At 48.6% G+C, this 16,354-nt stretch overlaps 5 protein-coding genes across 5 annotated transcripts; 3 read left to right on the top strand and 2 right to left on the bottom strand.

The window, feature by feature from the left end:
- Nucleotides 1-114: 114 nt before the first annotated feature.
- On the top strand, nt 115-1,026 carry LY89DRAFT_663444 (uncharacterized protein; the record flags this gene model as incomplete). Its single annotated transcript, XM_018212704.1, has 4 exons — nt 115-432; nt 503-585; nt 631-768; nt 873-1,026. The coding sequence occupies 4 exons, from the start codon at nt 115-117 to the stop codon at nt 1,024-1,026; spliced, it is 693 nt and encodes a 230-aa protein (XP_018077311.1).
- A 1,654-nt stretch (nt 1,027-2,680) lies between these two features.
- On the top strand, nt 2,681-4,194 carry LY89DRAFT_574248 (uncharacterized protein; the record flags this gene model as incomplete). Its single annotated transcript, XM_018208731.1, has 2 exons — nt 2,681-3,950; nt 4,004-4,194. 2 exons carry the CDS (start codon nt 2,681-2,683, stop codon nt 4,192-4,194), a joined length of 1,461 nt encoding a protein of 486 aa, XP_018077310.1.
- Nucleotides 4,195-5,429: 1,235 nt separating this feature from the next.
- On the bottom strand, nt 5,430-10,758 carry LY89DRAFT_605552 (Shikimate dehydrogenase). The gene is made up of 2 exons (XM_018210398.1): nt 10,589-10,758; nt 5,430-10,469 (listed from the first exon to the last, which is right to left on the bottom strand). Exons 1-2 carry the CDS (start codon nt 10,640-10,642, stop codon nt 5,829-5,831), a joined length of 4,695 nt encoding a protein of 1,564 aa, XP_018077309.1. The 5' UTR covers nt 10,643-10,758; the 3' UTR covers nt 5,430-5,828.
- A 1,034-nt stretch (nt 10,759-11,792) lies between these two features.
- LY89DRAFT_776784 (acid protease) lies at nt 11,793-12,964 on the bottom strand (the record flags this gene model as incomplete). The annotated part of the gene is made up of 3 exons (XM_018222077.1): nt 11,793-12,348; nt 12,396-12,805; nt 12,859-12,964. Coding segments are annotated over 3 exons (1,061 nt in total), but the record flags the coding sequence as incomplete, so codon positions are not given.
- Nucleotides 12,965-14,554: 1,590 nt separating this feature from the next.
- Nucleotides 14,555-16,350, top strand: LY89DRAFT_162264 (uncharacterized protein). Its single transcript, XM_018205509.1, has 3 exons — nt 14,555-14,712; nt 14,780-15,145; nt 15,197-16,350. The coding sequence occupies exons 1-3, from the start codon at nt 14,658-14,660 to the stop codon at nt 16,291-16,293; spliced, it is 1,518 nt and encodes a 505-aa protein (XP_018077307.1). The 5' UTR covers nt 14,555-14,657; the 3' UTR covers nt 16,294-16,350.
- Nucleotides 16,351-16,354: the final 4 nt, after the last annotated feature.

The raw sequence follows: 16,354 nt of genomic DNA, 5'->3' as shown, positions 1-16,354 counted from the left end.
CCCCCCCCCCCCCCCCCCCCCACAAAACACTTTCAGCAGTACTGCACTGTACATACCCGTTACCCGCTTCTGTTATCTACAGTTGTATTACTGTACAAGAAGCAATGTTCGGTAATGCAAAAAGGGAAAAACGGCGTCCACCATCTTCTCAGACGCCGCGTCCCAGTGACCTGGCAAGTGTGGCTTGACGCTTTTTCTTCACCTTCTTCTTCGCTACCCCTTTGGGCAATCGCAAGCGCTCCCAAGCGGCTGGTCGGGGTCACCCGCCCTGCACGCTCAGCCCCCATCCGAGCACGATCTCAGAGCGATCTGCAAGAACTCGTCCCTGCATCTGTGGGGAAGCGTGGGAAAGCGTGCGCTTGTGCCAGCATCAGAATGTCTCGACTTCAGCCCAGCAGGGTCTGCTTGAGCCTCCAACAAGCCAAAGTAGCTGTAAGTCGCTGTACTTTGAGCTGCTTCAGTCTCTGCGTTGTCACTTCTAAGGTTAGCATGGCTAATTCAGGAAGAACCTAGAACGAACCAAGTGATTCCAGCCGGCATGAGCAATATCACTAATCTTATGCCGAGGGGAGGCGAAGACTCATTGTGAGTTTAGTCCTCGTCACTTACCACTCATGATATTGATTGAAGCCTTGAGAAGGCCTTCACTTCGTTGGGCATGGGGGTGCTGCGAGTATTTCATTTCATTCAGCATGCGAAGGAATTGCTGTATCGAGTCCTCGCCGTCGTCGGGTCCGAGGACCACGTAATCGTGAATCCCTATCGCCCGTACGCGGACTTAGCTACCTAGGATCGAGAATGCTCTGGCGGAGTCATCCTATTCGATCCAACGAATCGTCGCATCCTCATGATCGATGACTGTACAGTTACAGAGTCTCTATTCTGCTTGGGGACTTTTCGGGTTTTGCATTGTCCGTCGGCGCAAGTCGAACGTTCTGGGTCATGCAAGAAGTGACCTGGTTTGCTCGAGTATGGGCCAGAAGTGGTAAATGGAACGCTGGTGGCCATGCTGCTGCCGTCAAGTGATCTCGCCATTGGTCTGTCGAGGAGGTGTCTCTCCGCATCGACCTAGATCTACCGTATCTCTCCACCAGCATGTTGGACCACTCCACTCTCCAGCCACAATCGCGAAGCTGTTGCTCAAGCTCAAACAAGGTTATCGTGTCTTTCTTATCGCAAACGAGGCTGATGCGTCGCGATGTCGATCTCTTGCTGAATTATGCATATTCTCGCACGGAAGCCGGTACGCTTAGGTGGTGAGATGGAGATAGTCAACAGCTCGTAGGGCAGAAGGAGGGTCTTGCGTTGGGTGGCGAGACTGCTCGACTGACTCTCTCCACGCTTCGCTTGCAGGCTGCTTGGCTATTCTTGGAACGCCCCAGTGAAAATTCAGCCGGTCAAAGATTCTCATTGGGCGGGCAAGCCACCCTTCAGCTTAAAGTTCTGACAGATGCTCCGGAGAAAACCGATGTGTGAGGCTGTGCACCGCGGCAGCCTGAGGCGCTAAGGCCTGAATGTCTCGCGGGGCCCGCCAGAAGAATAAAAAGTTCGCAGTCTAAACTAGAATGGGGCCGATCCACAAAGCCCCTCCACAGAGTGGTGTCGCGCAGGGGTTCTTCCTACGTCATCAGATCTGTCAGTGCTGCCGGGATACCGAAAAAGTTGTGTGAAGTGCGTTGGGTGTGTTGAGGACAAGACAAGGAAGGACAATACCGGGTCGCTGCAATGCATGTCTGAACTGTTATGCAATCATGGCGCTGCTCCTGCTGCGTCCTGGCAAGGAATGGAATTTGCAATCCTCAGGATATATCAACATCTAATCGCCGCTGCAGGATTCGCGTTCTCGACTCCTACTCAAACTCCGAATACCAAGCGACGGATCCGAACAAACAACACACTCGTTCACCACAAACACGGCTCAACATCTGCCCAGCATACGTACTTAGGTAACCAGAAAGTACTGTACGAGTACGGGATCTGGTCTTGTCCGCATTATTATAATAGTAGCACATGACCACGGATTACGAAAGACTTTCTCAGCCACTGCGCTCTTCCACTGCTTTCTAAGTCCTCGATTTTCTCCGCCTACATAAGGGTGGCGATCTTTCCCTCCCCACTCGACTCTCAACTACGCACTATGTTAGCTTCACTACCGAACAACTCTCGTCAACGACTCCATCATCAACTTCCCTACTCTCAAACCATCACCATCCCTCAACAACCACAAGAACAACTCTGGTCGACGACGGCAACAACACACGCTCCCATCTCGACCCCGCAACCACAGTACACGACGGCGAGCAATCTCTTCTCCTTCGGACAAGATCAGCCATTGTTCGACTTCCAACCCCCTCACTACACCTCGAGTCCTTCTCAATCGCTGATGCAGTCTGAGCACTCGCACAACAGCTGGCTCGACAACGGCCAACTCACCCCTCGATCGACGACGAGAGCACATCATCGCGAGTCTTCTCTGTCTTCGCTGGGGTCTGCGGGCCCAGCATCGCCATATACTGCGAATACTTCGAATCCGCACGTTGTCGGCGATCTGTATCATGACTTTCATGATTTTCACCATAACTCGTCGAAGCCTCTAACTCCCGCACATACACCATCGCAGGAGCATTTTATTACACCTCACTACTCGAACTTTTACCATAACTCCAATCTGGCATACACAATGGGTCAGGATGGATTGACAAAACAACAGAACGGCGACGCGGAGTTGATGCCTGCACCTGAGTTCAACCATTCGGTCGGGCCGTCAATAACTTCAGTGGCAAGTCATGACTCACCGTCCACGCCACCGTCATACGAGGAGGAGAGGCAAAAGAATGGTGAGACTTCAATTTTCGATTCATGGCTAGCAGAATACTTACTTCATTGCCAAAATCAAGTTTACAGAAGTTCTGTTCCCAAACTCGACCGCACAATGACGGACGTTTATGCGGACGAACTCTATAACCCGAGTTTCCAGATCACCTCTGCTGCTCCAACCTCGACCCCGAGCATTGCTGTTTCGCCACAGAACGATGTATTCTCACAAAGACTTCAAGCGGCGACGAGCCAACATTTGAGCGCGAACACGCAAACCCCTTTGACAATTCCCTCGCGAGAGCGATCACCATTCCGCCAAGGGTCACCTCTCGCTCCTTCGGGCAATTCATTCGGCAATCAATCACCGAATGTGAGATTTGGGACTGCGACGCATATGCGCGAGCAGCAGAAGTTGGAGAATGATGCTCGTGCACTTCAGCAACAATTGGAAAGGACTTCTCCTGAGCACACGACCCCCAAGACAATCTCGCCAAAGGATGTGGACTTGGTCTACCACGAGAGCGAAGAGGATTCCAAAACACCTCTATTCCCGCCGCAACAGAACCAACGCCCAAGCTACCAGAAGCAACACCTAATGGCTCACGAGACAACCGAGTCCGATGACAACACATCGCAGCGTAGCTATGGCAGCATGGCAACTTCACGACGGGAAAGCTCGTCGGCATATTCAAACTCCTCGGTTCCTCAGCAAAGTAGCTTCAATTTTGCTCCTCCGTCAGTGCCAGGCAGCGTGAGGGTACCCCAACAGTATCCTTTCGTTCCTCAAGCCCGACAACAGCCCAGTAACTTATCGAATGTTACTGAGGAGTTTCCCGCGACGTTGACCTCGATGGAGTCAAGCAGTAGCGAGTATGCTCCCGAGTCTGATATCAAGAAGCCCGAGGGTGCAACTGCAAATTCGGGTGGATATTCCTGCACATATCACGGTTGTACTTTGAGATTTGAATCTCCTCAAAAGCTTCAACGGCATAAGCGTGAAGGTCATCGCAATTCGGCTTCGATTTCTGGTTCAAATGCGGACGAAGCTGGCATGACTTCTCGAAATTCACAGGCGGGGCCTCACAAGTGCGAAAGAATCAATCCAAGCACGAACAAGCCTTGCAACACAATTTGTAAGTATCCGAGAGGAAAGTAATTGAGAAACTAAATGCTAACATTTTCATAGTCAGCCGTCCATACGATCTCACCCGACACGAGGATACAATCCACAATGCCCGCAAGCAAAAGGTCCACTGTCCAATCTGCACCGAAGAAAAGTCCTTCTCGAGAAACGATGCTTTGACTCGACATCTCAGAGTCGTGCATCCCGAACACGCCGATCTCTCTAAATCTCGTCGACGTGGTGCTCGTGACTAAGACATGGGCCAACTTGAGTGTCGAGCATGACGAGTTGGGAGACCCCAGGTTTGGGCATGTCACATCACATCATTCGAAAGCGTCGAGACACGATTCGTGGCCCCACTGTCGCATATCAACACTCCACCACTCCACTCTCAATCGAAGTCAAAAAATCACAGCATGGCAGCACTTTAGACGCTGCACGCATCCAACATCAACATTTTCAGGGTCTTCCGGCATTTGCTGCTAGCGGCAGCAAATGTCGCCCATAACGGGAATGATGAGCGTCGACAAGGGTTCTGCTGCTTCACGACGCATTGGTGGTGCATGGCCCAGCTTTCGGCCTTAGGGTGCGGAAACAAGACAGTGGTGATGATTCGTCAATGGATGCACGAGCCGCTGAGGGGTTGCAAAGATGACATCATACCACGACATTTCCCCGGTGGAATGCTGGGATGGAGAGACACACCCGCACAACCACATTATTTCAGACATCATTATGCGCACGACTCTTTTTTTTCATCGTCATTGCGTCTACGTCCCGTTGCTTTCTGAATTTGGGCATAAATTGTGGCATCCCTGTCTTCTTACCTCGGGCGGAGCATGGAGCATCGGTGGAGCGTCATTCTTCTTGCTGCATTGGAGGGACCTAATTTAATTTGATGAATTGTTGTCTTTCTTCTTGTTTTCTTTGCACGGAATTGTGGATTCGGTCACCACGTGTACTATCTATGCTTTGTTACCACCTTCTTGTGTCAACAATCGCCTGCTGAGGAACAGCAGGTCTGGGAAAAAGCATGGGATAAAAACTAGATTGGGTCATTTTCCTTCTTTTCTTTTCTTTCTTTCTTTCTTTCCTTCTCTTTCCTCAGCTTGTGTCAGCTGTGTACTGTATATTGTCATGATGATGAATGAATTTTATGATGGAATGAGCGATTGATTGATTGATGGTTACTTATAAATAGTGAGATAGAGAAAGATGGGGTCAATCCCGATTGTACAGAATGAATTGATGCAGTAGCGAATAAATCGTTTTTGCACCACAGTATATTTATAATCAAATGTGATGATGACTCGTGATTCGGGATATACGGGGTATTGAGGCGAACTTCTGTTTCGGAGCAAGTGAGTAAGATTACCTTTGAGTTACGTATGCTAATCTGTTACGACAACTCAAAGCCTATTTGTTGAGCTTATCCCACCTTTCGTTTTCCTCCACATCGATGAATATGAGGCAGCTTTTTTATCTCCTTATGTTATTCAAGCTCATAGCAGTAAAACAGCAAGTCTAAAAAATCTCTCCTTTTGGTTCATATCTGCTGAATTGAGGCGAGTATTTAGAAAGTTTCTCTACATCGAGATCTTCTCGGACGATCAGATCAGAACAAGACATCCACAAGTCATGCGAAAAGGTCTTTCCAGGCAGTTGTAGTCAATTGGTACATGACAGCTTTTGATTACAGACATGTGGCGTGAACAATGGCTTTTCCATCTATCACATTTATCATATGTTGAATTTTGGGACCCTTGAGACAACCAACGCCATCTATCCAAGGATACCACGACATCTAAACACCATCACCCATTACAGCAGCCCTGGCATCGTTATACAACGGCTTGATCTGAGTCCACTTCTGGAACTATTAGACAGGTTAGTCACTAGGAGAATCAATTGTGGCGAAAAGGCTTACCTGGTACCAACCCTGAGCACTAAGAACCTCCAAACCAGGTACAGTCACCCAGCCAGCGTCCTTGGCCATTTGCATTAATGCTGTTTGACTCGGCTTGTAAGCCATCTCCAGCAATGTTCTCTGCTGGCTCGTATCGGCTTTAGGATGTCTCAGTAGAGCAGCTAGAACTTCTCGCATGTTCTGCTCGATAGGCTTGTCAGCTGGAATGGTACCGATAGCCACACGTGGAACATCTTCAATCTTCTCGGCAGCTTCTACCTGCGTCAAGGATAGGATGTTGAATTCGGCGGGGAAGGTCGCGATCATGACGCTGAGTTTTGATGGCGTGCGAGACACGATGTAAATTGGGCTATGGCCGAGAGATTGTAAAGCATAGATTGCCGCTCTGGCTGTACCGCCGCCTCCGATGACGAGGCCGCTTCCTGGAGATCCGGAAGAGACGGTTGTGTAGGCAGCGGAGTTGAGAGAGTGAGTCATTCCGAGCCAATCCGTGTTTTCGCCGATGAGACGTGGGCGACGACCTGGTTCACCAACAACGGGAACAATGGTGTTGACGGCCCCGATGCATTTTGCTGCATCGGTGATGTCGTCCAGAAGAGGAATTATGTCGAGCTTTAGGGGGATTGTGACTGAAGCACCACCAAACTCCGGAGAGCGAATGATTTCTACCACATCAGTGGCAACATCAGTTTGAAAGCGAGAGTATTCGTGAGGAAGACCGCTCTGGGCGAACAAGGTATTGTGCAGGGCAGGTGATCTTGAAGCTGAGATGGGCTTCCCGAAGAGGTAGAATAACTTGGGCTCAATCTCACCCAGCAGTGATAAACCTTGTCGAATTTCAGCCGCAGAAAGCTGACCGGGAGCAGCTTTGAATGGCAAAGCTGGATGGGAGACAGGAGTCATAAACCCATTGAGAATCCTGCTCAACTTCCCGAGAGTACCCATGTTGATTGCAATCATAGGGACATCATGCGCTGCTACCATGGTCGATTTGAATTTCGCAAGGTCGAAGTTGTCCTCCATTTTCTTTGCAGAGCCGACAAGTTTGATCACATCTCCGTACTGGAGAGCTCTGTTGTAGTACTGAACCCAGCCACCATTTTTCCACGACAGTTGTCCGCGGGGATCGTGGTGCGAAGCAATGATTTTCGAGAATCCTTTTGCCTCCGTGACACTCAGAAGTAACTCGTCGGGGAACGCAATTTCTAGATCGATGTATTCCATACCCATCCTCACTGCAGCTTTGTAAAGCTTCAGCGCTTCTTCTTGAGCATTATCTGGAAAGCGGCCACCCTGACTGACTGTACGCACTGTGAAGATCAATGGCAAAGCTACAATAGATCTCAGATGCGCAATTTGCACACTCAAGAATTCCACAGTAGGAATGCCATTTTCGGAATTGGGATCCTCAAGCAAGTCTACCCGTACTTCAACTGCATCGGAACCAACAGTGACAATTGGTAGTAACTCAGCAGCATCTGATATGTTTGGCATTGTCAGAGAGACGAAAAAGGAGTGCTTCTTTGCTCGAATCTCATCGAAATGAGCACTATCTCCCGAGATAAGTGACAGGAACCTAGCGAAGTCTTCTCGAGCTAAAGATAAAGCACCACTTTCTCCACTCTTGCTATGATATTGGAAGTTGCTGCATTCTTGAAACCAGGGCTTGCGGCGAAGATACACTCCCATCATGTCCTCGACATAGGCTGGTCGAGTCTTGTCGATTTGCAGATATTCCATGACCTGCTCCGTATCTCGATGAACAAGAAGCACGATACCACCGTTCTTGTGGTGGTTGAAAAGTAATCGGCGTGCTTCCTCGATTTCTACCACACCGCCGCCACAGGCGAAAATCCAGCCTTTTGGCTTTTCGGTGATCACTTGCTTCAGAAGGGCTAACTCGGCATCTCTGAATCCCTCCCAACCTTTTGCTTTGATGAGCTGGGGTATAGTCATGCCAACCACGCGCTCCAGCTCAACATCAAGATCTATTTGTGGTCTGTTCAAGATTTTGGAAGCCCAGGCACCAGCCGTAGTCTTGCCGGCGCCACGCATTCCGATGATGAATATAGACTTAGACGACAAAGCAGTTGTGCTTGGTGGCTTGCGATAGGTCGACTCCTTGCCGGCCAAGTTAATGTTAAAGGATAACGACAAGATGTCCCACCATCCAGGCCAAGTCTTTCCGACACACTCTCGTTCAGTGATCAAGACTGGTTTGGAGGCTGCAACGGCTAGAACGCTGAAGCTCATGGCAACACGATGATCATCGTAGCAGTAGACACCATCTGCTGGATCCGAAAGTGAAGTGTGGGGTATACCATCTATCTCAATTCCATCTTCAAGCTCCCTGCAAGTGACGCCGAATTTGGCAAGCTGATCCTTCATTGCAGCTATGCGATTACATTCTTTGACTCTTTGGTTGGCGATGCCTCGAATTCTGGTTGTTCCTTTAGCTACAGCAGCAAGAACAGATGCGGTCAGGAAAGCATCAGTCATTGGCTCCATGTCGACCTCTTCAATTGCCTTCAGTTGCCCAGGTGCAGGCCCCGTCACAGTGGTAGAGTAATCACTTTGAACCACTGTGCAACCCATGGGACGAAGCACTTCAATAGCAAAGCGTGCATCTCCTTGCAATGATTTGGAACCAATATTTGGAATCGTGCAAGTTGTGCCAGAGATAGCTGCGACAGCAAGAGGATAAGTTGCAGAACTTGCATCGCTCTCCACAGTATACTCAGGTGGATTTTGGTAAATGCCTTGTGGGATGTGATAGGTGTGTTCTTCTGTCTCTGAGCGCACGACTTGAATACCAAACGAAGCCATCATGGCAGTAGTCATATCGATGTAGGGTTGTGATATCGGCTTACCTCCCACTAGGCGGAGTGTGACTGGTCTCTTGGCATACGGTGCACACATCAGAAGTGACGACACATACTGAGAAGAGACTGTCGCAGCCAACTTGATCTCACCTCCTATAAAGCCACCAGAAGCGGGAACATCAAGGGGAAGACTGTGTTCCTTCTCGAGATACTTGATGGCAACTCCGTTCGCTCGTAGAGAGTCGACCAGAGGGCCGATGGGTCTAACTTTCATGCGAGCATTTCCAGTGAGGATGGTCGACGAAACCGAGGAAGGTTTGCACAAAGAGACGACCGTAGTCAAGAATCTCGATGCTGTCCCCGCGTTGCCGATGTAGAGCTCAGAAGGACTAGCTCTCAGGTCGCCTCCCTTACCTTGAACGACCAGAACCTCTCCAGCATCTTCCCAACTATAAGTTGCACCCCCAAGCTTCCCAATAGCGGTAAGCATGAATTCGGTGTCATCCGAGTGAAGCAAGTTCTTGATGCGGCACGGTCCTGTTCCAAGCGCAGCTAAAACCAAGGCCCGGTTTGATACACTCTTAGACCCAGGCGGGGCTACCTCCACCTTCAGACTCTTTGGTACTCCAGGGGAGACAATGATGGAGTCAGAAAGCACAACTCTAATAGCGCGATCTTCGACAACGCTGGCCTTGGGCTCGAAAGTTTTGCCAATAGCAGAGAGGAGGACAATCTTCTTCTTCTTGCCATCGTTCTTCTTGTCAACGCCCATCTTTTCAAGCAGGGTATCAACGGGACATAGCTTTCCTGCAGTAAGCTTCTGGATATTTCTATCTTGCAGAGATGTCGGTAGACCGTAGCTAGATATGCACTTGACAAGACGAGCTACAGCACCCGGTTTTAGCACACCGAGGTGGCGAGCTAATTCTGCTTCTTTGACCATACCAATAGCAACAGCCTCGCCATGTAACACCTGGGGTGTAAGAATAGCTTCATATGCGTGTCCTATTGAATGTCCAAAATTGAGAAGGTTCCTCAAGCCACCTTCTCTTTCATCGGCTGACACAACATGGGCCTTGACTTTCGCGGATCCCAGTACGATTCTCTTCAGAATATCTCGGATTGGATCAAGTCTGGTGGACGAATCCTTGGGCTTTGCTCGAATTGTTGCCATAATCAGACTTGCATTGTCCTCCAAGGCAGCAAACTCTTCCTCATCCCATATTGCTGCGGTCTTGACCACTTCTGCCATCCCGTTGATGAATTCGCGGACTGGGAGGGTCTCGAAGAACCGTAAGTCAATATAGATTCTTTCCGGCTGCCAAAAAGCACCAATGAGATTCTTTCCCAAGGGGGTGTCAATCGCTGTCTTCCCGCCTATTGAGCTGTCACACGCGGCCAAGAGTGTAGTAGGTACTTGAACGAAGCGCACGCCTCTCATGAAAGTGGCAGCAACGTAACCAATCATATCCCCAATGACTCCACCGCCGCATGCCACGATTACAGTGTCTCGCGTACATTGTTTTGAGAGCATCCAGTCTTCAATTTCTGCTTTTGTTTCTCTCCCTTTGGAGCTCTCGCCTGGAGGTATGGTATAGGTGAGCAGGCGAGGCTTCGTAGCTAACTTAGAAGCAAGTGCATTGAAGGATTGTTCGAACGTGGGCACGTAAAGGGGGTAGAGGTTCGTATCGGTAATGAGGACATATGTCGAGGAAGGGATGTTGGAAAGCAGGTCATCGGCAACGAAGTTCCGCCATAGATCAAAGTCGACAATGATATTCTGCAATTCCTGTCAGTGAATGCCAATAGACATGATGTATACAATAAGTTTTGTCGGCCTTTGGAGATCTTCAGGAAAGCAAACTTAGCAAAGAACAATGTGAAGAAGTTGAGCTTGACCTCTTTTCCTAGTATCGCAATGCGACTTGGATTTGGGGGAATTGCAGACCCCATCTTGATGGTTAAACCTCAAAATAGAGGGAAAATGATGGAATAAGGTTTAAGATGTTCGAGGAGGAAAATTGAAGTAATTGACAGTATAGTCGGCCGGGAATGGGGTGAGAAAGCTGACCACGGTGAGTCAGAAACGATTTTTATTATGAAGCTTTTGCTCGTTGTTGAGAGTGACAGGGGTCTGCATTAGCTTCCGAGATCGCCCCACCTCTAATCTTCCCCACACTCCGAAGTTGATGCATGTTTCTTTGTCTTCTGCACCCCTGAAAGTCTCACTTTGGCTATGGACATTCGAGGGATTCTCAGTTTGCCCTGCTGACTGACATTTCTTTACGCCACGAATTCAGAAGCCTGCGGATTTATGTATATTGAAAGTATTGACTACGACACTGGTTCAACGAGAATATTCCTGCTTCTGACCGACCAGGACTCAGGGATCTCGTCGCATTGCATGCATCTTGTACTGCCCCGCTCATAGGGTGACAAAAAATGGCAGCACAGGACATCAAAGACCCTATAAAGATAGACCACAGATCTTCTTCAGGGAATAGTTCGCCAGAAGCTGGTACTATGTCTTCAGGAGAAGCTTGCTAAGCATCATTCTCAAAGCTCTGCACATCTGTTCACCTTGCTTCTGTCTGTAATTTTGAGAGTGTTCCGCTCTTCTTGGCCTAGAAAATCTACTTTTCTTGATATTTCATTTCCGGATGCGAGTATGACAAAAGATTGTGTAGTCACACTTTCAAATTTTCTAAGCGCTCTCCACGGCCATGTCCAATGGCTATGAATGAAAATGCTGAATTGACACACTACGCTACTTTCCAGACGTATGACAGAAGTCGTGCCAGTCAGCTTGAGCAACGCAAGCACAGTGATTGTTGTCGCCTTGCCATACCCGACGGAAATTATTGGAGACTGTAACACAAGGACGCTCTCGATGCCAGCTCAAAGCTATTCTCATTTTCGATCACTGCCGTCACGAAGAGCGTAACGCACTTACTGTGCATGTTGACTTATGTAACCTTACTTTTATACATGCTGGAACGATCTTTTGATACCCATCAGCCATGCTTTCTAAGGCCTGTACAGATCTATGGGTGCACTTGTGTACAAGAGACTTGTAACATAATGTGCTGGTGTTACTTTTGCTGGCCATCATCATCACGTCCAGGTTCTGTTGGCGAATCCCATACGCATCGCACCATAGTCGTGCACCACAAATATCGACTCAAGGAATGGCACGTTCATATAGACGTATGAACCATCACTTGTTCCCTGAACAGCACTGTAGCAATTGATCCCGTCCGCCAGTGGATTGAAGATGAAGTTCTTCCCTGAGATCACAATCCGAGAATTTCCAACTCCAAAAGTAAGATTTGGTACGGCCGAGGCGCATGGAAAGTTCCAGCCTCCGTCCGACTGTTGATAGGCACCTTTCACTTGCGCAAAGAACTTCTTCAATATCGATTGCGGTAGCTGTGAGATGTTGCCTCCTGTGTCCACCATCACTTGGATATTGGTATAGTTGAACTTCTGGTCACCAATAGCGAAGCCTGTCCAATTGAAAGCCCAGAAGCCACCTGTAGTACCAGGAATGATCGTCACAGGTGTGTACGCAATGGTCCCAATGTATTTTGACGAGTCGATGAAGCCGAAGTCAATGGTTCCCATCGATTTTGGAGACAAAGCAACAGTGAACACAGATGCTATATTTATTAATTATGCACAGAACAGAATACGCGCCGGTGCTCACCTGGAAGCCTGGGCAAAACCCACGTCAGCCAGGTCTGCTGAGGCGCGGGACTTTCAGAGTCATTGAAGGCATTACTCAATCCCAAGACTCCATCTGCGCCTTCTAGATTTAAGAAGAATGGAGCAACGTCTTGAGCACATTCGATTGGATTTCCGCCAACGCCAATATTGTCGACCCAAACAGCATCTTGCCATACAAGTCCGTGAAGAGAGCCGGCCGAGTAGTCAACGCCAAATGATTGGCCTTGCCATCGAGTTGCGGTCGAAGAGTTACTACCGTTGTAATAATTCCTACCGGATGTCTGAGTGTCGGGCATCAACCAAGACCAGACCCAAAAATCTCCAGATCCGGTATCAAAGATCAGATTCAGCATTTGTTGCGGGCTCCCAATCCGAAGCGGAAAAAGGAATCTGTCGTCGAACATTATTGACAGTAGTGACACGTAAGTGAGGTGAATACTTACAGCCCATCACTTGTTGTTATGGTTTGTCCATTGTCTCGAGTCGCAAGGCCGGGCTCCTCACGTGACTGCAATCTGTTCCAAGCACTCTGGAGAGGTTCGGGCATCGATCTGTTGTGTTTTAGAAAACTCGCAGCATAGACCTCCGTGGTAGAAATGGCCCGTGGTCTCCATTTGGTGTTCTTCACCTGGTTGATGGTAAATGGCTTCAGACTCGTGGCTAGGGAGGAGCGTGACGCCGGATGGAATACTTGAGGCTCAGCCGAAACATAAGCCAAGAGGAGAACAATTAAGCAGCAGATGAAGCTTATGGAACGAGACATGTGATAGCTGCGCATAGTACAGAAGATCCTCGGGACCGCACTCAAGGTGGAGGGATTCTGGAGCAGACTGAATGTTACGCCGATGCTTGCCAGAGGGCGAGGCTAGAACAAATCGACATCTAGATCTCGAAGTAGTAGCACTTAGTATTCCCTGGTATCGTTGAGGATATATAACCATATGGCTTCATAATCAAGTCGCGAATCAACAATGTCTGGTTACCCAACGACATACAACAACATGGCAGATATTTGAATTGCATGAGAGAAAGAAGTTTGGCCAACATTTCACACGAGTCTCTCACAATCATAAAAGGGAACTTGGAGGGTTGGTCCACAAGCGGAAGATGTGCGAGCGGTGTGCCTTCGGTCTAACACTCCGGGACGATCAGCTTTCGTTGATCCTAGAAATATATAGCAACCGGAATTGCCATCTAGTCTCGTCGGTATGGGACATTCCGGGCACCAAAGAATCTCCCCTCTATCTGCTATAGGGGAAATAGCAGCCAAGACAAGCCAAAGCCGAGGACTTTGCATGAAGCCATAACCCCAAGATCCGCAGGTAGCGGACGAAGTGATAGCCAGTTCCTGTTCGTCTCGACAGGTATGATATAAAGACTTTGTCGCGGCAAGGGCCAAACGACTCGATTCGGAGGATTGTTGCCAGTACTTCAAGCAATCAATCTCCCCACATTTAGGCGCCATACAAGCGCAAGTTTATGCTGTGGATGGCATGGGTGGGGCATCGGCTTGCTTTGGCTGAAGAGAGTCAATTAACATCGAACTTAACAACGCGGGTATATTTTGCCTGAAGAGCAACACGAAGAGGATCAATTGAAAACGTGTCCTGAGATATACATCTGAGTCTAAGTCTCAAGTCCTTCGCTTGTGATGAGACGTAAGAGCAATCAATTCAAGCAAGGTAAAGGCATAAGAGCTTCATCATGCATCTCCTCATGGCTCGTGGTCGAAGAAGAAAGAATAATCTTTTCGCTGCGTTGATAGGGTGGAAGAGCGGCGGAGGCACGTGCTCACGTTCGACGTCTTCCAATTTGTTGGCAAATGGAAAGTTCGTGCTAGCAAATGGAAGTCAGATCTAGGCCCTCATCACAGATTGAAGAATATCGCATTTAGTCTTTCAGAGAGCCTCGTTAGCTGAGAAATTCAAGGAAGGCCAGACTTATGAAAAGTAGCTCCACCTTTGACAAGAGTCGAGCAGGTACTACGGTTTCTGACATTGAGGGATGTCTAAGTTTAACTGAGCTTCCGACAGAGCCACAACAAGTGTAATAGAGTGAGAAGATGGCTTCAAATTTTCATGCGTTTGATTGGGTGACAAGCAGAACGCACGTGCTCAACAGTGAGAACGACAACATAACCCCCATCTTTGCTGTTATCGCATTGTACGCCTACCGCTGCATATATTTGACGTGAGAATCTTGTAATGCTTCAATTGGTGTAGCTGACAAGACCGAACATGACATGTTGGCTGTGAAGCGGGTGGAGAAGAGTCCGAAGGGGTGCTGGACCTGTAAACGTGAGTGCCCTGCTTGGTGCCCTGCTTGTTCCGCCTTTGTTCATACCCCGTTGCTAAAACCGTGCAGGTCGGAAAATTGGTTGTGATAGATCCCTTCCGGCATGCTCTAATTGCATCCGAACCCAGAGAGCCTGCGAAGGTTATGGCATCAAACTGAGTTGGCCAGACGAAAACAGTGATGGACGACGAGCAAACCCTATCAAAGATAGCTGTTCTTCCGAACACTTCTTTTCATCCTTCCCTGCCGGTCAAATTTATTTCTTGAATACAGCGGACGAGGACTTGACTCAAACAGTGAAGAAGCCTCCACCCATCGCTATTACTAGATGGCAGTCTTCAGATCCCAGCAGAATTTCCTTTCATCCGCCCACCAGCCTTCCGTTTGGTTACGAGAATGTAACCAACAACCAAGAGTCCTTAGTACTTGCATATTGTACGGATCACTGTTCATACTTGTAGCATTCTGCTGATTAAATACGCCCAGTTACTGATGTTCTCTCTCGAATGGTCACCACCATTGACGATGCCAGGAACGGATTCAGGACTATTTTGCTTCCTATGGCACTTTCGGAAACCAACCACGCAACATCAGGACTACGGCAAGCGATGTTTGCGATATCCGCGTACCATCTATGGGGTCATGATACTGCTGTCAAATACAAGCTGTCAGCTATAAGGCATCTCTCGAAATCTTTCCAAGATGGCGAGGATGCAATTTTGCCGCAATTTGCTACTAGCATGATGCTGTGTATTGGCGATGTATTCGACTCAGTGGATGGTAGTTGGACGAAGCATCTCAATGCAGCAAAAGCTATTTGCGAACGGATTCCCAGGCACGGAAATCACGGCGATGATGTGTTCTTCCTCCAGACTTTACTTGAATATCATGACGTGCTGAAAGGATTCAGTACTGGACGCTATCCGGACTTTGCTGTTCAGTCTACTGTTGCTGGTGGAACTTTGGCCATGCCCAGAATTGGGAAAGAAAGCACGACCATAATCGGTGCTCTTGGGTGTTCCCGAGAGCTCATGAATATTATAGCATTGATCACCCACCTTCACAGCCTTGTGCCACTCAAGCCGGAGTTGATGACCTTGGCAACACTAATTCAGGCTCGACTTGAAACCCTCACTCAAAGCCCGCTCTTCGTCCCTGATACCAACGCCGGTATCCAGGACACCACTCGCGTTATGAGCACCGCTGAGCTCTACCGGCTCGCATCTTTAATTTATCTTCATACAACTGTTTTGCCGCTACCACGCTCGTCACCTCAACTCCAATCTCTGGTTTCACAATCTCTCGCTCTCTTAGAGACATTTGCAGTGTGTACTTCTCCATGGCCACTGTTTGTCACTGCTATCGAAGTCAATAATGATGTGGATCGGGTACGCGTCTTATGTGTGCTGGAAACTATGCGAAGAATAAGAAGAATTGGCAATGTTGATGTATTACAGAAAGTTGTGGAGGTAGTCTGGAAGCAAGTGGATTTGAAGGCCGATGATATTGGAAATGGCAATGAAGCAAGGTTGGATTGGAGGGAGTTTTTCGACATGCGAGACCGCTTGCCCAGCTTCATTTGAACCAAATACTCCCTGAAATAACGAACCCGCGAGAGATACACATCGGCACATGTAGGACTGG

The sequence above is a fragment of the Mollisia scopiformis genome (genome assembly GCF_001500285.1).
Source record: "Mollisia scopiformis unplaced genomic scaffold LY89scaffold_2, whole genome shotgun sequence".
Taxonomy (NCBI): Eukaryota; Fungi; Ascomycota; class Leotiomycetes; order Helotiales; family Mollisiaceae; genus Mollisia; species Mollisia scopiformis.
This window is presented reverse-complemented; position numbering and strand designations above follow the sequence as displayed.

Bases quoted from the DNA above. Each gene is read 5' to 3' on its own strand.
- LY89DRAFT_605552 (XM_018210398.1), bottom strand. From the start codon at position 10,642: ATGGGGTCTGCAATTCCCCCAAATCCAAGTCGCATTGCGATACTAGGA. The intron at 10,470-10,588 runs GTCAAGCTCAAC...CAGGAATTGCAG, and splicing joins TTGCGATACTAGGAAAAGAG to AATATCATTGTCGACTTTGA.
- LY89DRAFT_162264 (XM_018205509.1), top strand. From the start codon at position 14,658: ATGTTGGCTGTGAAGCGGGTGGAGAAGAGTCCGAAGGGGTGCTGGACC. The intron at 14,713-14,779 runs GTGAGTGCCCTG...AAAACCGTGCAG, and splicing joins GGGGTGCTGGACCTGTAAAC to GTCGGAAAATTGGTTGTGAT. The intron at 15,146-15,196 runs GTACGGATCACT...AAATACGCCCAG, and splicing joins GTCCTTAGTACTTGCATATT to TTACTGATGTTCTCTCTCGA.